Genomic DNA, 26,527 nt, shown 5'->3' with positions numbered 1-26,527 from the left:
TGCCAGATCAGCTTTGCAGGTTGGAACCTTGTCATTGACCATTTTCTTCAATTTCCACCAGAGATTTTCAAATGGATTGAGATCCGGACTATTTGCAGGCCATGCCATTGACATTATATGTTTTCTTGAAGGAAAGTTTTCACGTCCTTTGCCCTATGGCAAGATGCATTATCATCTTGAAAAATGAAGTCATCATCACCAAACATCCTTTCAACTGATGGAATAAGAAAAGCGTCCAAAATTTCAATGTGGACTTTTGGCATTTATTGAAGACCATCTCCCCTGTGCCTTTACCCGACATGCAGGCCCATATCATCAACAACTGTGGAAATTAACATGTTTTCTTTAGGCAGTTATCTTCATAAATTTCATTGGACAGACACCAAACAAAAGTTCCAGCATCATCACCTTGCCCAATGCAGATTCGCGATTCATCACTGAAGATCACTTTTATCCAGTCACCCACAGTCCACGATCGCTTTTCTTTAGCCTACTTTAACCTTGCTCTTTTCTTTTTAGGTGTTAATGATGGCTTTTGTTTGGCTTTTCTGTATGTAAATCCCATTTCTTTTAGGTGATTTCTTACAGTTCAGTCACAGACATTGACTCCACTTTCCGGCCACTTGTTTCTCATTTGTTTTGTTGTGCATTTTCTGTTTTCAAGACATATTGCTTTAAGTTTTCTATCTTGATGCTTTGATGTCTTACTTGGTCTACCAGTATGCTTCCCTTTTACAACCTTCCCATTTTGTTTGTACTTGGTCCAGATTTTAAACACAGCTTACTGGGAACAACCAACATCTTTTGCGACATTCCACAATGATTTATCTTCTTGAAGGAGTTTTATAATCCTCTCATTTGTTTCAACTGACATATCTTGTGTTGGAACCATGATTCATGACAATCTGCTTTGTGCAACAGCTCTCCGAGGTGTAAGCACTCTTTTTAAACTGAAGAATAATTAGCAAATCTAATCTGCTGCAGATGTTTTGTTTTTAAACTGCAAATTACAGAGTGATTCCATAATTTTTTCCTCAGATTTGAGTGATTCCATATTTTTTTCCTCTACTTGATCTAAAAAAAAAGCAATTGTGACTGACCACAACTATTATATTTGTTTCTTTTTTTTATTGTTTCTTAACGCCAGAAGGTTGACATTTTGAAAAATGATAGTTTTGTGGCATGTCTGTGATTTTTTTTTTTTTTTTTTTACAAAATTAAACAATTGACAGAACATCTTCCAAGAGTGGTGATTCCATAATTTTTGCCAGGGGTTGTATATTTCTTTAAAGAATTTAACCTATTGAACATGAAATAGGGCACCATTTTTGCACTTGTTGCTATATAAATTTAAAACATGGGTGGTTGTGTTCCCATATTAATGCCCATGGTTTTGGAATGGGGTGTTTAACAACGTCATTGTAAGGTGGATTCATTTGGCCATGTGTGCATACATAAATACATATTTGTTGGACACCCCATTCCAAAACCATGGGCATTAATGTGTTGGCCCCACCCTGTTTTAAGGCAATGGCAGTCTTTATTCTTTTGGGAAGGCTTTCCACAAGATTGGAGTATTCTTTAGACTAGGTATAAATTCTCACAAGCACACTCCACAATGTTCCAGATTGTTCCAGATTGTCCCAGTGGTTTTTGACAGGGTTAAGGTCAGGGCACTGTATAGTTTCTCCCAAACAAACTTGTTGAACCATCTTTATTGACCTTATTTGTGCACATGGAACAGTCATACTGGAGGAAAGGGAAATGGCCTCTTCCAAAACTACATATTACTACATATTTGGAGACATTTGTTTTCCATAATTGATTTCATACATCTAATAGGAAGGGTGAAATATCTGAACTCACTTATCAGGAGGGGGGAACTTTTGTCCATACAGTGTATATATAACATATACAGCTTGACTGTGTATGCTACTGTTTTGCCACAATATGTAATAGACATATACGTAGAATAACAGAGGTATGAGATGATTGGATGCTTACAAATCGCCTACGTTTGCAATGTCTGAAGCTTTGTTTTCTCTTCTGCCACCAGGTGGAGCAATTCAGCCTACAGCATCATCTTAAATTGTAAACCCATGATAGGATTGATATCTTTTAAGGTTAAAATCTTTGATTATCTTTGGTACTATTAATTTAGGTTTTAGAATGTAACAGGACATTTAAGCTTTTAGATTTGACAGTCATGAAAAGTGAAACTGTTTGGTTTTAAAATCAAGCGGACAGCAAAACACACACCTGTCTTTAGGCGACCTCAATAAACCCACTTCCTCCTCACCCACATCCTTTAGCCAGTAGTTGCATTTTACTGGTGTAAAGCAGTGCAGCTGTGCTTCATCAAAGCAGCCATTTATTCTCCTACATAAGACAGAAAACAAACAGATACGTTTCAAACTTTTTGCTGAGAATAATGGCATTTGTTTTGGCTTTAAATACATAGCCGTCTATCAATACAGTGTGACTGGATTTACCATGCAGTTGTTTCTCCTATCGTTTTGCTTTTTCAATATTAAATTTTTCTATTAATTTATATTGATGCCTGATTATTAGGTCTTCTACTTTGTACCTGTACACACCATATCAGTGCATGTACACTAGGTAACAGACTGTACCTCATTTGTTTCGCTTTGCTATGAATTAGAAGCTGTTTGAACATGGGTAACAGTTCACAGTCAAACAAGCTTTACACTCCCATGGGCGTAAAGACTTCTGAGCAAGAACGAAGCCCCTGCTCTAAAATCAGCACCCTAAAGCTTAAGTGTAGTTTGTTGCTGATTACAAAGACAAGTGTAGACCATAACGATGTTAAGATTGCTTCTCTGTGGACAAAAGACACATATTTTATTAGGTTCTGATAGAATGTAGACTTGTTTAATGGTGCTTTGATTACATCTGACAATCCAGGCAAATGTCCACTCAGTATGTGTGTTTTTTTTTCACCCGAACATTTCATATTATGTAGGTCTGTGACAGTGGGGAAATAATAGCATTACATGTAAGATAATGTCAGATATCCTGAAGTTCTTCTAAGCAATGAAGGCCTTTCTCAATGTTAAATCATGGCTATACTGAAGGTTCCAAAGGGGGCAGAGCATGGACTTTAAAATGCTTGACCAAAACTGGATAATTTGTTGTCAAACTATCAGGCAAACCAAAGTGACCACATCAATACAAGACCAATACATAAAGCTTTGTTTATAGAGAGACAGAACTTCTGCACTGATACAGAATGTGCTGAATAAAGTGTAAGCGACTCTAATTAGCAAAATTACTGTCAAAAAAGGCTATGAAGTAATGGTCTCAAATGCCAATTAGCAATCTCTAAACTGCTTCTCATGAAGAAAAAATGCAAAATGCTTGGCAGGGGCTAAGATATAAAAATCTTTTGCAGTGGATTATTGTAAAAGTCTATGGCTTCAAGAAGGGTTAATATAAGTAGAACGACAGGAGAGAGATTCCTGGGAATATTGGAGTTGGAGAAGGGGGAGGTTGCCTACAATGGTGTAGGGCACCTGCAGAGATTCGACTACACCCTACCAAAAGAGAAGTACCTCTTATTCTTCACATTGTCCATACAGGAATTGTATGACTATATATCAAGAAGCTGTTCTGATGAAAAGGAATGGCACCTCTTCTTATAAGGTCTTAAATGTTAATGTGGTTTTATTATCCAGCTCTTTGTTAGATGCATTGGAGATACCTCATTGTTCAGAATGCCATTTAGAGCAAGGTTTTTCAACCACTGCGTTGAGGACTGTAAGTGGGCTGCAATGTGCACTTTGGTAGTCCCTCTTCTAGATTGTAGCCTAGTGGAGCAGTAATTAGAAGGTTGCCGGTTCAAACCCCACCACTGCCAGGTTTACATTTACATTTAGCATTTAGCAGACGTTTTTATTCAAAGCGACTTACAGTCTAAGCAATTGAGGGTTAAGGGCCGTGCTCAAGGGCCCAACAGTTGTAACCTGACAGTGGTGGGGTTTGAACCAGCGACCTTCTGCTTACTAGTCCAGTACCTTGACCGCTAGGCTACAACTGCCCTGTTGGGCCCTTGAGCAAGGCTCTAAACCCTCAATTGCTTAGATTGTATACTGTAAGTCGCTTTGGATAAAGCGTCTGATAAATGCTGAACATGTTAAATGTTAAAAAAAAATTCAGGCGACGCCAGTCGTTCTAACAGAGAAAGTAAACAGACCTTCTGTGATATTAAATATAATAGTTAAAAGCAAACAATGTTTTTGTTTGATAGAAAAACAATAATGTAATACATTTTATTAGTAGAAATTAGCAGAAATTACAAAAGAAAAAGAAAAAACAAGTCATGAAATGAGCGACCCTCTCAAATAAAAGAAGTTCTGACTGTTTTAAAGGGTGTATATACACACTCCTAATTTTTAATTTTAAGGGTGCATAAGATAAATTTATATATTGATTTTATTTATAATGTATGTATGTAATAATCCTTTTAACTTTGTGATACCAGTTTAGGAAAGGGCTTTCCTTTCCCGATGAGGTTCATAAAAAGTGTGAAGGACCTTGACTGACCTGCACAGAGCCCTGAGTTAAACCCTATTAAACAGGTTGGGATCAATTGAAACACTGATTGCTAGCCAGACCTTCTCATCTAACAAGCACCTGACCTCACAAATCCCCTTTGGACTAAATAGGCACAAGTGACACAGACTCACTCCAAAATCTAAAGGAAATACCAAATTCAGACTTGTTCTCTGTTGACGATGTTAACTTTATATTTAATGAATCATCCTAACATGGACCATGTTAAAGAAATTAGCCTAAGAGGTCAATTAGTGAGTACCACTCAGGTTTGGTGGAAAGGGGCGTGGCTACACGCTGGGAGAATCGTATGTGGGTGGTGCTTATGTTAATTAGAGACTCCGCCCCCTACTCTGGGCGGCTAGCTGGCTGAACTTGAACAGTGACTGGCAGAGTGCAGAGACCGTGACCACAGTCAGGAAGCTGCAGATCTTCATTGGTTTTTGTCACAGTTTTACGGGTCGCTTCAGTCATTCCGGACTATTCATTTCTTCTCATAGGTGTTTATTGACGAAAAGCTGCGGACTGCAGTCAGACCTCTTCATCATGTCCAGGCGCAAACTCGGAAGCCGACCGCAACACCTGAGCGTGATTCAAGGTAAAAGTGGGGCCACGTCCCAAACACCACTACCTACCTGCTGAAGTACCTACTCAGGCTACCTACTGAATAGTCTGTTAGTATAAAGTAATGTTAGGTGTATATGTGTGTGTGTCAACATAAATAACGCCTCCTGCGGTCGTCATGACTACAACATAATTGTAGTAAAACAACTTAGCTAGTGTTTCAGTGTTTTTGTAGTAACACTTCCTGCTCTACTCTTAACGTCTACAGTTATTCCTTCATATATTATATAATGCAAGTTTGCCAGACCTGGTATTTCACCAAACATGCCAGTTTTTTGTTTGTTTATTTGCTTTGTGATGTTTTGATTGAATTAAAATAGTGCATGCTTTGTAACCAATCATTTCCCTATGCGGTTTATGATTAGCTTATTTACAACTGTAACTGTTGTATCACGCACGTCCACACATGAGGACACGTTTTATCAACTGTAGACCCAGCAAGGTGTGCAAAGCAAGTTCACTTCCTCATTGCATCCTCCCCACCTTGCTTGTTTTGTTTTGTTTTGATTTTACATATTGATCTTACATATTGATCTGTCATTCAGTGTCATTACGTTTCAATGCAGATGACACTTCAATGACTTCTTGCAATAGCTTGTGTTATATCTTGCATGCAAAGTTGTTTTTAGCTTATGATGCATTTCTTTAATTCAGACTTGCTTGTGCTGTTAAGTTACTGAAAAATCTAAAACGTTATCATTTTGCCCATATAGTGTATCATTGCAAGAGTAGGTTTCCTGCCCTTATTGGCATAAAACTAAAACACAATTATAACATTATCATATTATAAATATACAGGTGTAGATAAAAGTTTATCTTTTTAGTTCGAAGTCCTCTACAAAGAAAACCAAAAAACCATTCATTCATCAACTAAAACACAATTATAACATTAAACATTATTATATTATAAATTTATAGGTGTACATAAAAGTTTATCTTTTTAGTCCTCTACAAAAAAAACATTCATTTTTACATTTAAGTTTTAATGTGTGTATATATATATATATATATATATATATATATATATATATATATATATATATATATATATATATATATATATATATATATATATATATATATATATATATATATATGTATATTGGTCGGTTGGTGGGGAATTTATATATATAAATATATATATATATATATATATATATATATATATATATATATATAATTTATTGATATATATTTTTATATTTATATATATATATATATATGTGTGTGTGTATATGTATATGTATATATATATATGTATGTATGTATATGTATATATATGTATGTATGTACTGTATATATATGTATATGTGACCATTCAGTCAAAAGACCATTTGTATCTCTGTTCACTGATGTTGGTCAATAAAGCCTCAATTGATGTTCCAGTTCATTCCAAAGCTGTTCAGCGGGCCTGAGGTCAAGGCTCCCTGCAGGACACTGGAGTTTCTTTAAACCAAGCTTTTTCATATCTTTATAGAGCTTGCTTTGTGTACAGGGATAGTCATGCTGAAACAGAAAATGACCTTCCCTAAACTGTTTCTGTTGAAAGCATATACTTTCCATTATATCACTGATTTATTTCACTTGTTATCTAATGTTGTGGCAGAAACACGTAAATTCAGTAATAAGAAAGGTTGACCTAGCACTTTTGTCCATATAGGGTGCGCGAGTGCACGTGTGTGTGTGTGTGTGTGGTACTGTACTCTGAAGGCGGTTTTATGTCTCAGAGGGTACACGACTGAAAAACACTGCTTCAAACCTACGAAGATATACTTTTACATGTGAATTTGGGGTCAATCTGGCAACCCTGCATGCCTTTACCTGACCGCAGGCCGGTGCAGCCGCGCCTTGTGTGCAAAAAGCAGCAGCAGAAACAGGAAAGGTGACATTTCAGACTAACCACTAGTTTAGTCCTGCCCATCCTCATCGCTGTCTGTGCCGGCAGCGGGCAGCGGGTAGCGGGTAAGGACATCCTTTCCATGGGTGCAGAAGGTGGGATAACGAGATCTGTACATTACCTAGTTTGGAGGTAACTAATTTACCTGTGTGACGGAACGTTAACCTGCCTCCGTCCGGTACAGGGATTGAGAATCGTTGCATTAGGATTTGTTTTGAGAGTAGGATAACTTACTACCTCACTGCAGGATTGGACTTGGATGGGCTTAATCGCAAACTTAAAAAAAGGTGATGTTATACTCTGCATCTGAGGAGTTTAACATATTCTCCCTGTGCAGCATGGGTTTCCTTGGAGAACTGCCTCCTGTAAACACTTAAGAGATAAACTGGTTACTATTAATGTCCCTCTCCAGGGTGTTTTTTTGCTTTGTGCCCAGTGTTTCTAGGTGGTGCTGGACAACCTGCTCTGACCCTGATCAGCACACGTTTTAGCGGGTTGTGTTGGTGTTGCACAGTTTCAGAGTGCAGGTTTTATCTTTGCATTTGGTTATTGCTTGCATTGAGCCTGACGACTTGTTTTGGTGTTTCTTCTCGGGACGCTAGCTTTCTTTTTTTAGGTACATTTGGCAAGTCTAAGTTGACCCCTTGAGTGCCTTGAGTGAGTGTGATGCCCTGTAATGAACTGGTGCACTTTTAATTTCACACCTTGTGATCAGTGTTCCTGGGATAGGCTTTGAATGAATAAATTGATGGATTGATGAATTGATTGATTAGTAGTTTTTTTTGGCACCTTGCGAACTACAAGACAAATACAGTCTTAGATAAACATATTCAGTTGGCACCTTATTGGGTGCCTCGGTTTGTCTCTCTGTGGCAGCTCAATAACAGGAAATATAAGAGTGGTGTTTCTTATGAGGGTGTACAGTCATCCATTTATCATCATCATCCTCTGTATCTTGATTAGTATTGCTGTGGGCCTGGAGCTTACTCAGGGTTCCAGTCCATCTCAAGTCATTATACACTGGCATTCACACACTGACTCACTCGTACCTAGGAGCAATTTACAGTAGCCAATCCACTTACTGATGTATCGTGAGGTGGAAACCAGTGTACCTAGAGGAAATCCATTTGGACACAAGCCATATACTGACCCCTCACAGACAGTGACTGTAGGCTGGAACCCAGGTCCCGAGGACCCTAGAGCTGTGTGGTATATTGCAAGATAATTTTTAAGTATTATAAGCATATATTCCTGTATTACTTATTGCCACCATGGGGGTGAGTAATTCTCAAGGGGGCTGTTCAGCAGTGGTGCACACCAGTTGTCCTGTGAGTCCAGCTGGAAGCCCCTGGTGTAGAAAAACATAAAACTGTGATAAATGTACCAGCTCATTATTCCGCTTGGTTAACTTCTGGAACCGTATCTAATTGCCCACCCTGTCAAGCCGTTCTTTATTATGTAGTCACACGGTCCTGCTCCACGCTCTACTGTCACAATTTTGCTAGTAGTTTGTCATGAAAGCCACTAAGTATTTGTAAGAACATGCAAGAGGTGATTGGTGAGTGTTTGGTGTGGAAAGTATCAACACGGGTAGCAGGGGTGTTGCTGCAGCGAACTGTAGCTGCGTTGATAGAGCTTCCTGTTTGAAAGCAGGCCCAGTAGCAGAGACACAGGAAGTGGTCAGCATCTGCTGACCAGACAGTGGGTGACTGAGGGTGCCTGATAAGCGAGGCTCGCGGGTCTACAGAGAAGCGAAAGTAGCACTTCAGAGAAATAGCGAGGGGGAAAAAACAGGCCAGATGAGTGACGTTTCAAAGCTGGTTAGGTTGGTCATTTGAAGAGCTTTAGGGAAAATTGTCAGAGGTGAAGTACGGGAACTAGTTGTTGTTCATTAAGAGGATTGAAACATTTTCTATGGTCATCTGGATGCATAAAAATGCCCAGCAGGGGTGCATATGACAAGTTTTGCGTTTAAGCAGCAATTGCATTATGGTTCAAAATTGCATTCAGCCATGTTTCTTCATTAAGGCTGACAGGCACTTGGGCCACGCCTTCCTTACGAGGCCTAACTCTTTCCAAAGTTGCATCTTCTACACTATGACAGACACAGGTCACACCCCCTTTTACCAGGACTGACAAGCAAAAGCCAAACGTCATTTACTTGGACTGACAGGCACAGGCCACACCCCCTTAACAAGGACTGACAGGCACAGGTCACACATCCTTTACTTGAACTGAGACAGGCAATGCCTCTTTTTACTAGGACTGACAGGCACAGGCCACACTCCTTTTTCTAGGATATACAGGCACAGGCCACACCTCCCTTTTCTAGTATTGACAGGCAGAGGCCACTCCCCTATTAACTATGACTGACAGGCAAAGGCCAAACCTCCTTAACTAGGACTGAAAGGCACAGGCCAAACCTCCTTTACCAGGACAGACAGGCACAGGCCAAACCTCCTTTACCAGGACAGACAGGCACAGGCCAAACCTCCTTTACCAGGACAGACAGGCACAGGCCATACCTCCTTTGCTTTAACAGACAGTCACGGGCAATGCCTTACTTAAATAGGACTGAAAGGCACAGGCCACATCTCCTTCGCTTAACCTGACAGACACAGGCAATGCCTCTGTTAACTAGGACTGACAGACGCAGGCCACACACCCCTTTTTTAGGATTGACAGGCACAGGCCACACCTTCTTTGCTTAAACTGACACGCACAAGCCACACGTCCTTTACTAGAACTGACAGGCACAGGCCAAAAATCTTTTTCCTAGTATTGACAGGTAGAGGCCACTCCCCTAAATTAGGACTGACGGGCAAAGGCCACACCTCCATTATTTTAACTGCCAGGCACAGGCAATGCCTCTCTTAACTAGGACTGACAGGCACAGGCCACATCTCCTTTGCTTAAACTGACAGTCCTGGTTAAGGGATGCATTGCCTGAGTCTGACATGCACAGGCTGCACACGCCTTTGCTAGGACCAACAGGCACAAGCCACACCTCCTTTATGTGAACTGACAGGCACAGGCCACACCCCCTTTGCTTGAACTGACAGTCCTAGTTAGGGGAGTCATTGTTTGTGCCTGACAGGCAGAGGCCATTCCCCTTTAACTAGGACTGACAGGCACAGGCCACACCTCCTTTACTTGAACCAACAGGCACAGGCCACACCCCCTTTGCTTGAACTGACAGACATAGGCAATGTGTCCCTTGTCAAGAACTGACAGGCACAGGCCAAATCTCTTTCTTCAGGACTGACAGGCACAGGCCACACCTCCTTTGCTTTAACTGACAGACACACACAAAGCCTCTCTTAACTAGGACTGACAGGCAGAGACCACTCCACTTAACTAGGACTGACCGGCAGAGGCCACCCCTCCTAACTAGGCTGACAGGTACAGGCCAAATCTCTTACTTCAGGACTGACTGGCTCAGACCATACATCCTTTGCTAGGACTAACAGGCACATTTACATCCCCCTCTTACTAGGACGACACCTCTTTTACTAGAACTGACAAACATAAAAGTAGCTACTTTACTGGTAGGCATTCAGTTGAAAAGCATATCCATTTTTGGCTTGATGTGTTGCGTAGTTTTATAAGGGTGGTGTGCATGTTGGATAACTTCATTCTTTAAATAAATTGAATTGTATTACAAAATGTAATATCTTAAGTTAATTTTGTGTAATGGCACTTTTTAAATAACCTAGTCTGATAAATATCTAACAACAGGGCATTTGAAAAGGGGTCATTCCTCCTCCTACACATGCACACTTACACAACTTACCAACATCCACTGAACCGTCACAAATTCCCATAAAATCATTCCACAATCTTGTGTAATACCTTCCCTTTAGCTTGAAGGCTGTTATGTCTTCAAAGGGGTTGGACACATACTTCTGGTCATACGGTGTATGCTACCTAACTGGTTGCTTGAATGAACTTGTGTAAAGCAAAAATGTTCCACAGAAGACAATCCTAGAGAGTTCCTCATATTCGTTTACTCACCTATACACAAAGAATCAGCACTGATACATGTCATTTCATCGTTTTTGTCTGATACAGTCTTATTTGCAATTGCAATTGTATCATAAATATTAAGACAGGTGCCTCTATTCAGTTAGGGGAGTGTTTACGTTCCTGCTGCCTGCCAGATTGTGGGTGACACTGCCTATGGCTATAGTTTAAGTCCCTTGCCTTGGGGTACAAAAGCAGACTAGGACATTAGCAATCATCCATTTTGTGCCCCATTCACCAGTGACCAGGTGGCATGGAGGGTGAATTTCAGACAGCAGATAAAAAAAGACAAAAGCTTTTAGAATTATTTTTCCTGATCATTAGGGAGGGCATAGGGACAGGAATAAAAATGTAATATTTAAATTCACCCTTGCTGGCAACAAAGTAGTGGTGGAACATCAAGCTTTTTAGCACAAATATATGCAAACAATTTATTTGATTTGATTTATTTTTGGTATTTGATGCCAACTTTACTGTCATTGTTTTTAAAGTAATATTTATCGGTTAATAATATTCTCCAATGAATATACATTGTAATATTGATGTCATATAGAATCATGATTTCTATTTTTTCCCCCTACTTTAGATGCCCCAGAGTCCAGTGAGACACAAAGCTCTCTCCACACTTCCGATCACATGTCTGGCGGCAGCGATCTCTTGACGTGTGGTCAGTGTGGTCAAGCTTTCCCCCTCGCCCACATCCTCACTTTCATCCAGCACAAGCAGGGAGGATGCAACAGCACCAGGACAGGCTTTCAGAACCACACCCCTCCGTCTCCAGCCAATCACATCCTCCAAAGTGGCCCGAACACACATCCGGACCCGGGCTACGTAGATCTGAGGAGGACAAGCGGCAGACGATGGGAGAAAGAGCCAGGTGCGAAGCTGGAGACCAACCGAGCAGGTGAGATCTGGGCACTAATTAGTGTCAGTCTTTTTATTGTCTTTTCACATAACGAACATGCCCCAGTCCGTCTCATTAAGGTCGGGGTTGCTGCGGCGCTGAAGCCTCTGTGAGTTAGACACGCCACTGCTAATTGTGCGGAAGGGATAGGTAGTTCAGTTACACACCGGTTCGGTTACGCGCTGCCGTAAACACACGCATGTTTGTACGCACCCGGGGGACTAAACTGAGAGAGACACACCTGAGCATCGCCTTAGCTCGGTCTCTCAGGTGAGATGTCCAGGTAAACAGAGCAGTCAGGCCACGCAACAGCCCAATTCCCAGAGCTGTACACACACACACACACACACACACACACACACACACACACACACACACACACACACACACACACACTGACAAACAAACTGACAAACAAACTGAACTTTTGTTCCACTATTCAGTAACTTTTTACCATGGTGTATGTACCATAGCTTTAAGTATTATTCATCTGTCAAATGATGGTACACAGTTTCCACATTCCACATTTATTTATTTTAGATAGGTAACAAACTACTTAGAAGTATTCATAAACCATATATAGCCACTGTATGGCCAAAAGTATTTGGACACCTGACCATGAGCTTGTTGGACATTCCATGTTAAAAACAAATGCATTTGTTTATGCATTCATTTATTATTGATCTTAAGTGACCAGTTTATTATAATCATGCTACCTAAAACACAAATTAAATATATATACATACACACACTGATCAGGCATAACATTAAAACCACCTCCTTGTTTCTACACTCACTGTCCATTTTATCAGCTCCACTTACCATCTTGGAACACTTTGTAGTTCTACAATTACTGACTGTAGTCCATCTGTCTTTCTACATGCTTTGTTAGCCCCCTTTCATGCTGTTCTTCAATGGTGAGGACTCTCCCGGGACCACTACAGAGCAGGTATTATTTGGGTAGTTGGTCATTCTCAGCACTGCAGTGACACTGACATGGTGGTGGTGTGTTAGTGTGTGTTGTGCTGGTATGAGTGGATCAGACACAGCATCGCTGCTGGAGTTTTTAAACACCTCATTGTCACTGCTGGACTTAGAATAGTCCACCAACCAAAAATATCCAGCCAACAGCGTCCCGTGGGCAGCGTCCTGTGACCACTGATGAAGGTCTAGAAGATGACCAACTCAAACAGCAGCAATAGATGAGCGATCGTCTCTGACTCTACATCTACAAGGTGGACCAACTAGGTAGGAGTGTCTAATAGAGTGGACAGTGAGTGGACACGGTATTTAAAAACTCCAGCAGCGCTGCTGTGTCTGATCCACTCATACCAGCACAACACATACTAACTCACCACCACCTTTTCAAGAGTTTTATTGTCATGTGCACAGAAGAACCAGCAGTTACACTGTACAATTAAATTCTTACTTTGTTCGTCCTCCAAACATCAATAAGTATTATACATAAGAACAAAATTAAACTTACAGAATAAAAAACTTAGTATAAAACTTTTTTAAAAATATACAAATTTAAACTATAAAAACGTTTTATATACAGAGGAATAAAAATAGAAATAAACTAAGGCAGTAAAAAAAGGCACATAGCAGCAGTCACATAAGGTGCAGAAATTATTGCAGTGTTATACAGCATAAATACAGACAATACCGTGTCAGTGTCACTGCAGTGCTGAGAATCATCCACCACATAAATAATATCTGCTCTGTGGTGGTCCTGACCATTGAAGAACAGAGTGAAAGCAGGTTAAAACAGTTTGTACAAAAAGAGATGGACTACAGTCAGTGCTTCTATATGGTAAGTGGAGCTGATAAAATGGACAGTGAGTGTAGAAACAAGGAGGTGGTTTTAATGTTATGATTGATTGGCATATATATACAGTGTATCACAAAAGTGAGTACACCCCTCACATTTCTGCAGATATTTAAGTATATCTTTTCATGGGACAACACTGACAAAATGACACTTTCACACAATGAAAAGTAGTCTGTGTGCAGCTTATATAACAGTGTAAATTTATTCTTCCCTCAAAATAACTCAATATACAGCCATTAATGTCTAAACCACCGGCAACAAAAGTGAGTACACCCCTAAGAGACTACACCCCTAAATGTCCAAATTGAGCACTGCTTGTCATTTTCCCTCCAAAATGTCATGTGATTTGTTAGTGTTACTAGGTCTCAGGTGTGCATAGGGAGCAGGTGTGTTCAATTTAGTAGTACAGCTCTCACACTCTCTCATACTGGTCACTGAAAGTTCCAATATGGCACCTCATGGCAAAGAACTCTCTGAGGATCTTAAAAGACGAATTGTTGCGCTACATGAAGATGGCCAAGGCTACAAGAAGATTGCCAACACCCTGAAACTGAGCTGCAGCACAGTGGCCAAGATCATCCAGCGTTTTAAAAGAGCAGGGTCCACTCAGAACAGACCTCGCGTTGGTCGTCCAAAGAAGCTGAGTGCACGTGCTCAGCGTCACATCCAACTGCTGTCTTTGAAAGATAGGCGCAGGAGTGCTGTCAGCATTGCTGCAGAGATTGAAAAGGTGGGGGGTCAACCTGTCAGTGCTCAGACTATACGCCGCACACTACATCAAATTGGTCTGCATGGCTGTCACCCCAGAAGAAAGCCTCTTCTGAAGTCTCTACACAAGAAAGCCCGCAAACAGTTTGCTGAAGACATGTCAACAAAGGACATGGTTTACTGGAACCATGTCCTATGGTCTGATGAGACCAAGATTAATTTGTTTGGTTCAGATGGTCTCAAGCATGTGTGGCGGCAATCAGGTGAGGAGTACAAAGATAAGTGTGTCATGCCTACAGTCAAGCATAGTGGTGGGAATGCCATGGTCTGGGGCTGCATGAGTGCAGCAGGTGTTGGGGAGTTACATTTCATTGAGGGACACATGAACTCCAATATGTACTGTGAAATACTGAAGCAGAGCATGATCCCCTTCCTCCGGAAACTGGGTCGCAGGGCAGTGTTCCAGCATGATAATGACCCCAAACACACCTCTAAGACGACCACTGCTTTATTGAAGAGGCTGAGGGTAAAGGTGATGGACTGGCCAAGCATGTCTCCAGACCTAAACCCAATAGAACATCTTTGGGGCATCCTCAAGCGGAAGGTGGAGGAGCGCAAAGTCTCGAATATCCGCCAGCTCCGTGATGTCGTCATGGAGGAGTGGAAAAGCATTCCAGTGGCAACCTGTGAAGCTCTGGTAAACTCCATGCCCAGGAGAGTTAAGGCAGTTCTGGGAAATAATGGTGGCCACACAAAATATTGACACTTCAGGAACTTTCACTAAGGGGTGTACTCACTTTTGTTGCCGGTGGTTTAGACATTAATGGCTGTATATTGAGTTATTTTGAGGGAAGAATAAATTTACACTGTTATATAAGCTGCACACAGACTACTTTTCATTGTGTGAAAGTGTCATTTTGTCAGTGTTGTCCCATGAAAAGATATACTTAAATATCTGCAGAAATGTGAGGGGTGTACTCACTTTTGTGATACACTGTATATATATATACAGTATATATATACAGTATATATATATATATATATATATATATATATATATATATATATATATATATATATATATATATATATGGTTTACCACCATCTTAACCTGGTCAGTGCAGCAACACACCCCGTACAGGATACCAATCCATCACAGAGACACCCCCCACCCCCACCCCCACCCCCCCCACACACACACACACACACGCAAACAAAGTATGTAGGTAAACACCTGACAAGTCGATAGCACTGCTGGGATTTGAACCTCTGTAGTGACATAGCTGAATTTACATTACTGTTTTTCAACCTCAGTCACTTCAGACTTCCTGTTATTCAGCATACAGCACTTTGGTTTCACCGCTCAGTGATCACTTACTGTTTTATATCTACATTTTTGCGGATTAAGCATATATTGGTTATTAGGTTTATGTGTTTATTGCCTGCCAGTGAGTCTCTGTGGTCTGGCGTGTTACTTTCGATGCTTTGATATTCTGGTGGGGTCATTATTCAGCACAGGTGCTACTGCTGGTCTTTATTTATCCACTTGGTATTACTACAGGTCTTCCTCTCAACAGTTAGACTAGAGGAACCAAATCTGTGGTCCACAGGGTCTGTCATTACCTTATGGCGCTAAACTTAGCTAATGTCGCAGTTTATTAAAGGTAACAAGTGTTCGCCAAGGGACCCAGTAGTTATGACCGATCTTTATCTACAAAACATGAACACATGCACACACTCACACGCACATGTCTGCACTTCCTTCCTTTGTAAGGAGCTGCCGATACACACGGCCTCTGTCCACACCGCTGCGAGATTTAGGGTTCAGTCCGTCTCTGTGCATTTCACAAATAAATGAAAGTGTGTGTTTGCAGGAAGCAAAGCAATGATCCGTATCAAAAAAGATGCATTAACAGAGGTATTCAGTGGTTTTTCATTCGATTATAGCTCTGGCCACATATAGAAATTCACTATAATATATGGTGAGGAAGTGAAAGTCAGTCTTTGTGGCTTTTACAGGCTCTGTAAGCTGAAAAATAATAATAAAAAATTACTCACTGTTATTTATAATTGCATCATTATTCAGGTGTTCAAGTTCACGGTTCACGTCAATGTGTGTGTGGTGTGACTTTGAAAAAAAGATGGAGAGACCTAAAATGCTATTTGTTTATGCATTCATTTATCATTTACCTTTAATAACCAGTTAATTGTAATCACAGTAGGTCCAAAACCTACCTGAAAACACTGGGTGAAAGCCAGGAATACACTGGACATGACACCAGTCCATCATTGGGCAACATGCACTTATCATTCACTCACACTCTTAGGGACAAATATGCAACTTAACTACTGGCATGTTTTTGAAGATAGGAGAAACTGAAGGAAATCCACCTGGAATGAGGGTAATAGTGTTTATTAACACTTAGTGATGCACAAATGAAACAGTTTGCTATTGTAGTTTGCGGATTGGGACACAGCCAATTTTGTGATACACAGACGAGGCATAACATTATGACCACTGACAAATTAAGTGAATAACACTGATTATCTCTTTATCACGGCACCTGTTAGTGGGTGGGATATATTAGGCAACAAGGGAACATTTTATCCTCAAAGTTAATGTGTTAGAAGCAGGAAAAATGGGCAAGCGTAAGGATTTGAGCGACAAGGGCCAAATTGCGGCTAGACGACCAAGTCAGAGCATCTCCAAAACTGCAGCTCTTGTGGGGTGTTACCAGTCTGCAGTGGTCAGTATTTATCTAAAGTGGTCCAAGAAAGAAACAGTGGTAAACTGGCGACAGGGTCATGGGTGGCCAAGGCTCATTGATGCACGTGGGGAGCGAAGGCTGACCCGTGTGGTCCGATCCAACAGATGAGCTGCAACAGAAATTGTTGAAGAAGTTCATGCTGGTTCTGATAGAAAGGTGTCAGAATACACAGTGCATCACAGTTGCAGGACTGTTTTGGCAGCATTAATGTTTTAGCATTAATATTTTAATGTTTTGAATTTTGACACATTACCAAAACTAGCAAGTATAATGCAACAATATAAATTTGTTACATGAGCCAAGTCGCATTATGATGCGTTTACGAAGCCTACATGAGGGCAAGTGTGTAACGGCATGAGCGGATGAGTGGCGGACAGTACTTGTCTGATTTGCACTTTCACTCTGACTCATTTTACAAAAATTCAGTTACCCCACAATCTTTCGGTGTCCCTCTGCCACAGAGAATCTGTGAGTTTCGCACTCGACTGCATCTTTGCGCAAAAGTCACCGGCGCCTTCTGATGGACCATCAGACGTTGATACCCTATCTTCTCACTTCTCACATCTCATTATTCTTTCATTCTCTTTCTCTCTCTCCCGCCTCGTATTTTCCCCTGAGCTCCCGAGAGGAAGAAGATTCCGCCTGCTGCTCGTTAGAGCTCCCAGCCAATCTGCATTTTTAATTAGCAGTTATTGCTTCTGCTTAATATGCAAGTGCTACCCTGGGCCAAATGGGAATCTTTACAAAAATAGGAGAAGGGGCGAGAGAGAAAGACGGGTTGGGTATTGTGTTTCACTCCAGGACCTCAAGAATAAAAAGCCCCCCCGCCTCCTGCCTCCCCTGCCTCCTCCACCCAGGGGAGAGATTTGCAGGCAGAAGGGGGCTCGTGCGGAAGGACCGAAGGTGCACTCGTCAAGCTTGTGTTTTTTCTGGATTAAACAATGTCACGTTTTTCCCCCCTTTGTTCTTAAGTCAAACTTATTTTCCTTTTTCTCACTACCCACTTTTAACCTCGTTCCCTAAAGGCATGTGTTCTCCTCTAAGCCCTCTCCTTCCAGCCCTCGAGCCTGAGACCGGGCTCAGACACAGAGACACTTTTTAATCTTCTCTCTCTTCACCCCTTTACCCCTCCTTTAGTAAAATACAGAAGGATTTTGACTTAAGGAGACATGAAAGAGGCTTAGAACATTCAGCCTTGAGCCCTTTGGCAGCCGAAAATAAAATGAAATGCAATTTTTCCACTCTGGTTTTTTGAGATCCTGTTTCTCATTTGTGATTTATGCGGAGAGGCCCCATTTATAACGGAGGCTGACTCAGGAATAATTTGCATATTGCCTTCATTTCGGCTCGTTCCGCTAATTAGCAATTTGCAGCTTAATTGGTGAGCAGCTCATAAGAAGAAAGACAAAGCTAATAATAAACACACATATCATCTAGTCTTCTTGCTTACTTTTTGTCCTTTTCTACACTTTCATTTCACTTTACTTGTAGCTCTTCATCCAGGCAAGGTCACTGACATTTTGCCCATGTCCCTTCCTCATCCCACAACATTCAGTCTACAAAAGCAATGGAGTCAGTCCCTCTTAGATAATATAGCAGCTTCTATTGTTCTAAAAGGCTTCTCACTAGAGTTTGGAACATGAGTTAAGGGATTCTCTTCTTTTCAACCACGAAAGTATTAGTAAAATTGGGCACTGATGTTGAGGACTGACTGCAGTCCATGTTCCAAACTATCCTATCAGAAAATGCATTTTACTTCTTCTGAGTCCAGTGGTGAAGTGCTTTACACTATTTAAGAAAACATTTGTCACTGTACATGTCTGCAGCTGTTCACCTATAAAAATCCTGTCATCATAATTGTGCTGATGTTTCTTTCAGAAGCCCCAGTTATTATTTGAAGTACACCGTATGGCCAAAAGTACTTGGACACCTGACCATGAGCTTGTTGGACATCCCATTTTAAAAAACAGATGGTATTAAAATAGAGTGATCTCTGTGATCTTTTCATCTGTAACAGCAGCCACTCTTTGAAGTTTGTCTGGGGGGGATTTGGACCCATTCAGCATTTGTATGGCTGGGCACTAATGTTGGTCAAGAAAGTCTCAATTGATGTTCTAGTTTATTCCAAAGCTGTTCAGTGGGGCTGAGGTCAGAGCTCTGTGCAGGCCACTGGAGTTTCTTTAAACAGAGCTTTTCTTCATGTCTTTATGTCATGCTGGAACAGGAAATAATTTCCTTTATATAATTAATTTATATAATTCAATTGTATTACGTTTTTGTGATGATTTGGGGTAGGGAGATCATTTAGTGCCGTTGGCTACATAGCGAACAACATGCTGGCTTTTCCACACTGTTTAGTCAAGTGGTTTAGTGATGCCAACCAATAGGGCAAATCCTTAAAGTTAGACCAGTTTCTGTTTTTCAGTTTATAAATCTGTATCTCGGTTGAATCTGAATTGAACATACCGGTTTATAACAGCCATCTTGATAAAACAAATACTCTCTTTTGGAATTGGGAGCTAATATGCTTTTTAAATGATTAGTTTTTTTAGGGACTAAAATGTAATTTGTATGTTGCTGAAATGGCAAAGTGGATAAAAATGATGATGATCAAATTTACCAGTGTGGCTGCTTGTCTGTGATGCCCAGACTAGTCATTTATACTAGTCCACCCCTGGAAAGGTATTTACATTTATGCAAAGCATAGCTGTGTTGTGGCATGATTTCAGTTCTTTTTTATGATCCTGGGAAGTACAGATTTAGCAAGTCAGTTTTCCAGTTCATTATGGTACACTATGTGGACAAAAGTATTGGGAAACCCTTTCTGATTTTTGGCATTTGTGTGTTTCAGCCTTAACAGTTAATACCAGGTGTAATAAATCAGTATAAAGAAAATTATATGCTTCTAAATTTGCAGCAACAGTTTAGGGAAGGCCCTTTTCTGGTCCAGCATGACTGTGCCCCTGTGCACAAAGCAAGCTCTATAAAGACATGAAAGCAGCCTGCACCGAGCCCTGACCTCAGCCTTACTGAACAGCTTTGGAATGAACTGGAACAGCAACTGAGGTTTTCCTACAAATACCCTTATGACTGAATGGGCACAAATTCCCACAGACATATCTTAAAGCCTTGAAGCTTTCTCATAAGTGTGACTGCTGTTATAGCTAAAAAGATCACATAGAGATGCTCAACAAGCTCATGGGCAGATGTCTAAATGCCTTTGGACGTACACCGATCAGGCATAACATTATAACCACCTTCCTAACTGACTGGTCTGTGGTTATGCAGCCCCATACGCAACAAACTGTGATGCACTGTGTATTCTGACACCTTTCTATCAGAACCAGCATGAACTTCTTCAGCAGTTTGAGCTACAGTAGCTCGTCTGTTGGATCGAACCACACGGACCAGCCTTCGCTCCCCACATGCATCAATGAGCCTTCCTTGGACCACTTTTGAAAGATACTGACCACTGCAGACTGGGAACACCCCACAAGAGCTGCAGTTTTGGAGATGCTCTGACCCAGTCGTCTAGCCGTCACAATTTGGTCCTCGTCAAGCTCAAATCCTTACGCTTGCCCATTTTTCCTGCTTCTAACACATCAACTTTGAGGATAAAATGTTCACTTGCTGCCTAACATATCCCACCCACTAACAGGTACTGTGATGAAGAGATAATCAGTGTTATACACTTCACCTGTCAGTGGTCATAATGTTATGCCTGGTCTGTGTACGTTGTATATTTGGCTCTATATAGAAAGCACCATTGTTAGAAATGTTTATGCAGTGCACAACAATACTACAGTACAAAAGATTTATTAGTTCATAAGATAAGTACAGCTACAATTGAGATCCTCTCACACATACAAAAGTGCTAGAGCATAATGTTTTATTAGAACCCTGACTGAAGTTTGCCCTACTTTCAGTTTGCAGTTGAACCTGTTCTGCCCTGCTCAAATGAACTGCCTTTGCTTTCAGTGACTTATGGGCGGCCTCTTTCTAAAGTCCTTTTATTTTCATGCTGTAAACTGTCTGATTGACGGGCTTCGTGCATTCTCACACATGACCTTAGGCACTGAGCGGTGTAATTTTCTTACTGGACTAGCCATGCCTGTTTGGGTGGCCCCTGTTTTGCATTTTGCCCTGTCATTCTCTTTTGATTAAACCAATGTGTCGTTTGTCGCACTGTGAATAAAAATGTCTGCATCTCTGCACAATTAATCATAATAGAATTGAAATCATATTAGTATTTTAATGTATTCTAACATAGGAATGGGGCGGCACGGTGGCTTAGTGGGTAGCACTGTAACCTCACAGCAAGAAGGTCCTGTGTTCGATCGCCAGGTGGGGCGGTCCGGGTCCTTTCTGTGTGGAGTTTGAATGTTCTCCCTGTGTCTGCGTGGGTTTCCACGGGAGATCCGGTTTCCTCCCACAGTCCAAAAACATGCAGCTGGTGGCATTTTCATTGAGTATGTTCCTAACCCTAAGTTTAATAACTGATGTCAGGTAGTTCAAGCTACCTGACGAGCTTTTTCTGTTAGTTTTCAATGTACTTGGCAAAAAACACCCCTCCTAATTCACACCCACTAGCTGTGTCTCCCTTACTGCACAACAGATATTGATCTAAGAGCTCAAGGGTCAACACGTTTCTCCTTCAAACCAAGTAAAACTAAGACCAAAATGCTATCTATTTCACCCAACAATTGGCTGTGGCTTTTAAACTTACAATCTATGGAGAAATGGTAAACAGTATGGTTGCACACCTTTAAATCCCTAGAATAGTGTAAATGGAAGACCGCAATTTGATTTAAAATTATAACGCACAGAAAAACTTTTTTAAATAAAATAATACATTTTATGACTTGTTTATGAATATAAAACTAATATATATTAATACAGGTTCTATATTTCTTTTTCTGCTACAGACGAGCCATCCAGCTTCACCTGTCGTGTATGTGAGAGTGTGTTACCCAGTGCGTGGGCTCTCCTTCAGCATGCCCAGCATACACACTCCCTTAATCTCTACCAACTGGAGTCCAACTACTACTCTAAACCCAAACCAGCAGCCATATTGGATCCACGCCACCTGGGTGCCACCCTGGCCTCTGCCTTCCACAGTTCAACCTCCACCACAAAGCGTTTACCTCGCTCACACCAGCCTCAGAGTCACGCCTCATTACCAGCAGGTCAGGATCTGCAGGGTTTGAACTTCTCATTGTGTCTGCAGCGTCTAGCCGAGGTCAGCGTCGGGAACGGCGGGGTTGTGCCATCACCATCCCCGTCTCCACCTGCTGCGTCTCCTTTTCCTCATTCCACCCCTTTAAGGGTGGGCGCCTTCTCCTGCGAAGTGTGCGGTCAGAGCTTTCAGTCGCTGCGCAGCCTCTCCGCCCACAGACGTACCCATGCCTGCGAAAAGCCCTACCACTGTAACGTATGCCAGTTATCCTTCGCACAGAGTGGCGAACTTACCCGGCACATGAGGAGCCACCGGAAAGGTCCGGAAACTTTGCTGAAAGTGTCGGAAAGCTCAGCCATGAATGAGGATGTGAAGCTTCAGACCAGATTTTCTCAGGGGTTAGGTGAAGGTGGGCATCAAGATGAACATGCAGGTACAGGTCTTATTCTCCTGTCCTCCCAGTCCAGAGCTGGCATGCTGAGGTACTACCAGCCACAGGCAGGGGTGTATGAAGAGGGGCAAGGGGAACCACAGCACCCCTCTCCTTACGGAAGCCCCTCAGAGGGATCGTTAGACAGTGGAGAGACGGGTGAGAGTGGCATTGCCAGCGGCAACTGCACTCCCAAGCGGCCTGATCGAGAAGCAGAGAGAGAAGGTGACCTAGATGCAGAGACGGAGGTCATAAACATGGATGTAGCTCAGGACTGGCAGCTGGAAAACGATAGACGCCAGCCTACAGGTCGCAAGAAGAGAGAAGAAGCATGCGAGTTCTGTGGCAAGCACTTCCGTAACAGCAGCAACCTCACCGTGCATCGACGTAGCCACACTGGCGAGCGTCCTTACCGCTGTGGATTGTGCAGCTACGCCTGCGCCCAGAGCAGCAAGCTCACTCGCCATATGAAGACCCATGGTGCTCGCGGCACTCGCGCCCCCTTTCAGTGCCAGCTCTGCTCTGTGCCCTTCACAGTCTACGCCACGCTGGAGAAGCATCTCAAGAAGACTCACGGCATCAGCCACGCTGCAGTCGGGACCTACAGCCAGGCAGCCAACCTTACCATGAAACTAGAGGATGATCCCATACCAACAGAAGCTAATGAATCTGAAAAACTCAAAGAGGAGGAATCGGAGATAATGGTCAGCTCAAACGGAGTGCCCTCACTCACTCCTGAGGTTACAAACGTGGAGTAAGGTCTCACTTCGAACACTGTCTGAGCTTCACTGTCCAAGCACGGTGGGATTCTGCACATGGATTAGCGATCAAAGGGACCACCACCACCACACTGGCCACTTGGATCTGATCCTACCCAGCCATTTATCCATTAATAAATCCAACAATCGTACCAGACATACATTCCGCCATGTGTGTAGCAAAAGTGATCAAATATCCATAATCTGGATTGCAACCAAGTGCCTAAAAGACTACTGAGATGCCTCTTATAAGGATTCAGGACTTATTTAAGGTGTATTGCACTCACATTGGTGAGTGAAATGTGATATGACTTGTGACTGTCCCATCTGTCCAGGACTAAAGGGACATTTGTAATGGAACATAGGACACTTGCATTCATGGAGATACTGCAAAGTCTGTCATGATGAATAAGTTTGGTGGCTCTTAATGGCAATAGACGTAATTCCTTACTTATGTTCACATCGGCAGTAGCTTTCAACCCACTTGGCCCAAATTGCTCTACGTTGCTAGTTTAATTTTTAGACTTGATGTTAGTGCTAGAATAATGGTTAAGTTACATGAGGACGTCCGTAGTGGTTTCTTCAAACTCTTTTGGTTTCCTTTACTGTCAGATGCACTTTTCCAGACAGAATTTTAGTTCTGAATGGCACTGGGGTACTGCTGGTAAAGTGGGTGTTAAACAGCAACGTGGCTCCCTGAAAATTGGATTAGACACCTCAAAGGTGGATTTCCTACTCTAAATTGTCCTGGGTGTTGCCCTTGTAATGGACCGGCTCCCTGTCCCTGTCGTGGTTGAACCACGACCCTGGCTGGAATTATTTGGGTAGTAAAAATGAATGAATAAAAGAATTGCAGAGCACTTTGTGGACTTGTCTTGTAACTTAACTTAAGGTTAGCAGGTGGAATTTCTCCACAGTTTCTTCATTATGCTTGGCATTGTAGTAGTTTTTAGTTATTATATGAGTCAGGAGGAATCTAACTGCTGCTTCACATAAGTTTCATTTCTCAATAACCAATTGAAACAATGTTTTTCTCTCATCTTTTTCTTCTCTAAAAAATGATTGTACATCCTGATTACCACAATCCTCAGTGGTAGTCACCTCAGTCAAATCAGTTGCTGCATTTATGAATTATTGCCAACAGTTGATGCATTTATGTTATAATAAACTGTGATTTGTGGCTGCTTTGTTGAATAATTTTGCTGTCGATGTGAACATACGTTTGGAGGTATTCGTTAAGAGATTCCTTTGCTCTGAGGATTATTTTTTTGTAAGGAATTTTGTTTGCTGAAAGAAACTCAGATGGGTATCTGCACTCTCTTTAGCTCTTAAAAACAAGTCAAATTTGTAAAAAAAAAAAAAAAAAAAAAAAGGTTTGACTAATATTGATTCATATTTCTGTGATTATTTTTTTTATTATTATTTCAATAGGCTTACTTTGTGTCCTTGTGTCCTACTGTGCTCACTAAGAGGTCTTATAATCATAATGTGGGATTGTAGCAATGACCTTCAACAATCATAACAATCATAACACACATTGATGTGTTCCAGTGCTGATTCCAGAACTATATGTAAGATTTTAAAATATAAATAGGGTGTCCAGGGCCATTCCAGGGAACTAACAGTACATAAACACAGTAAACGTGTAATTAGCGTGTACACATTTGGGTGGAAGATTTCTAATCAGCCACAGTGGCATGTATAAAAAAATTAAGGGAGCACCCAGGGTAAACAGCACCATATAAGAGAAAACTGTATAGAGGCGATGCTTTTATTTTTAGCTCCATTGGTGGTCTAACTAATTGGACGTCTATTTTTCTATGTTTATTTTACTTTCCCACCTTGTTTCATAATATGGCAAAGTGCCTGTTGTGTTGGCCCCCCCCACCGCTTAGCAGTGCTATCAGCCGGCCGGACCTCAACACAGACATGATTGGCTGTATCTGAGATGGAGGTGGCCAAAGCTCTGAAATGGATTGGCGCCCTGTCCAGGGTATTCCTGCCTTGTGCCCAGTGTTTACCGGTGAAATCGGACCTGGGGCTACCCTGACCAGGATAAAGAGGTTGATTACACATACATTTTAATAATAATAATAATAACAATAATAAAAATAATATGACAAATCACAGCTTATTGTGTAACTGTATTTTTGCCATACTGACCATCCTTAGTTCATATAAATTTGCATGATTTGTACACCAGCGCTTACTCGTTCCGTGCAGTGCTTTATATGGAACCTCTAGCAGCTCTTCTATGCATAAATGTAGGCTGTATTTAAAGAAACGGGTGCTTACGTTCTTTTCTTGCTGTTTACAGATTAATATTCTGTTTACAGGTTGTTAGTTAAGCTTATGCATGCCATAAAATGTTTAGTTCTTTGTTTTGTTTGTTTGTATGTTTGTTTGGGGGGGTTTGGTAGGTTCTCACGTGTATGTTGTGCATGATTTGTTATTACATAAATGAGAAGCCTGCTTTCCAAGCAACGAATAGATGGAGAACTGAACTGTTGAGTGGTGAACCTACATTGTGTGAGCACTTTTGTATGTGTATGTATGAGTGCATTTATTTGTGTATGTACATATGTGGGTTTAAATTGTCTAAAGAAATTTCTTTAAAATGTTATGTATATACAGGCTATATGGGCAAAATTATTGGGACGCCCCTTTATAATTACTGAGTTTAATGTGTTTTAGACACAACAGTTACTAATATGTGTAATAAATCAGTTATAAAGGATATTATTGCTTCTGACTTACACAAAGTTCTATAAACACATAAAGAAAAACTTGGTGACTGTTGTTCTAGCTGAAATGATCACATAGTGGTAATTCTTTT

At 41.3% G+C, this 26,527-nt stretch overlaps 1 protein-coding gene across 1 annotated transcript; it reads left to right on the top strand.

Moving 5' to 3' along the window:
- Window positions 1-5,014: 5,014 nt before the first annotated feature.
- On the top strand, window positions 5,015-24,629 carry znf296 (zinc finger protein 296). Its single transcript, XM_063004546.1, has 3 exons — window positions 5,015-5,170; window positions 11,703-12,020; window positions 22,253-24,629. The coding sequence occupies exons 1-3, from the start codon at window positions 5,119-5,121 to the stop codon at window positions 23,689-23,691; spliced, it is 1,809 nt and encodes a 602-aa protein (XP_062860616.1). The 5' UTR covers window positions 5,015-5,118; the 3' UTR covers window positions 23,692-24,629.
- Window positions 24,630-26,527: the final 1,898 nt, after the last annotated feature.

The sequence above is a fragment of the Trichomycterus rosablanca genome, chromosome 11 (assembly GCF_030014385.1).
Source record: "Trichomycterus rosablanca isolate fTriRos1 chromosome 11, fTriRos1.hap1, whole genome shotgun sequence".
Taxonomy (NCBI): domain Eukaryota; kingdom Metazoa; phylum Chordata; class Actinopteri; order Siluriformes; family Trichomycteridae; genus Trichomycterus; species Trichomycterus rosablanca.
This window is presented reverse-complemented; position numbering and strand designations above follow the sequence as displayed.

Coding starts and splice junctions, on each gene's coding strand:
- znf296 (XM_063004546.1), top strand. CDS start 5,119: ATGTCCAGGCGCAAACTCGGAAGCCGACCGCAACACCTGAGCGTGATT. Junction 5,171..11,702: donor ACACCTGAGCGTGATTCAAG/GTAAAAGTGGGG, acceptor CCCCTACTTTAG/ATGCCCCAGAGTCCAGTGAG. Junction 12,021..22,252: donor GCTGGAGACCAACCGAGCAG/GTGAGATCTGGG, acceptor TTTCTGCTACAG/ACGAGCCATCCAGCTTCACC.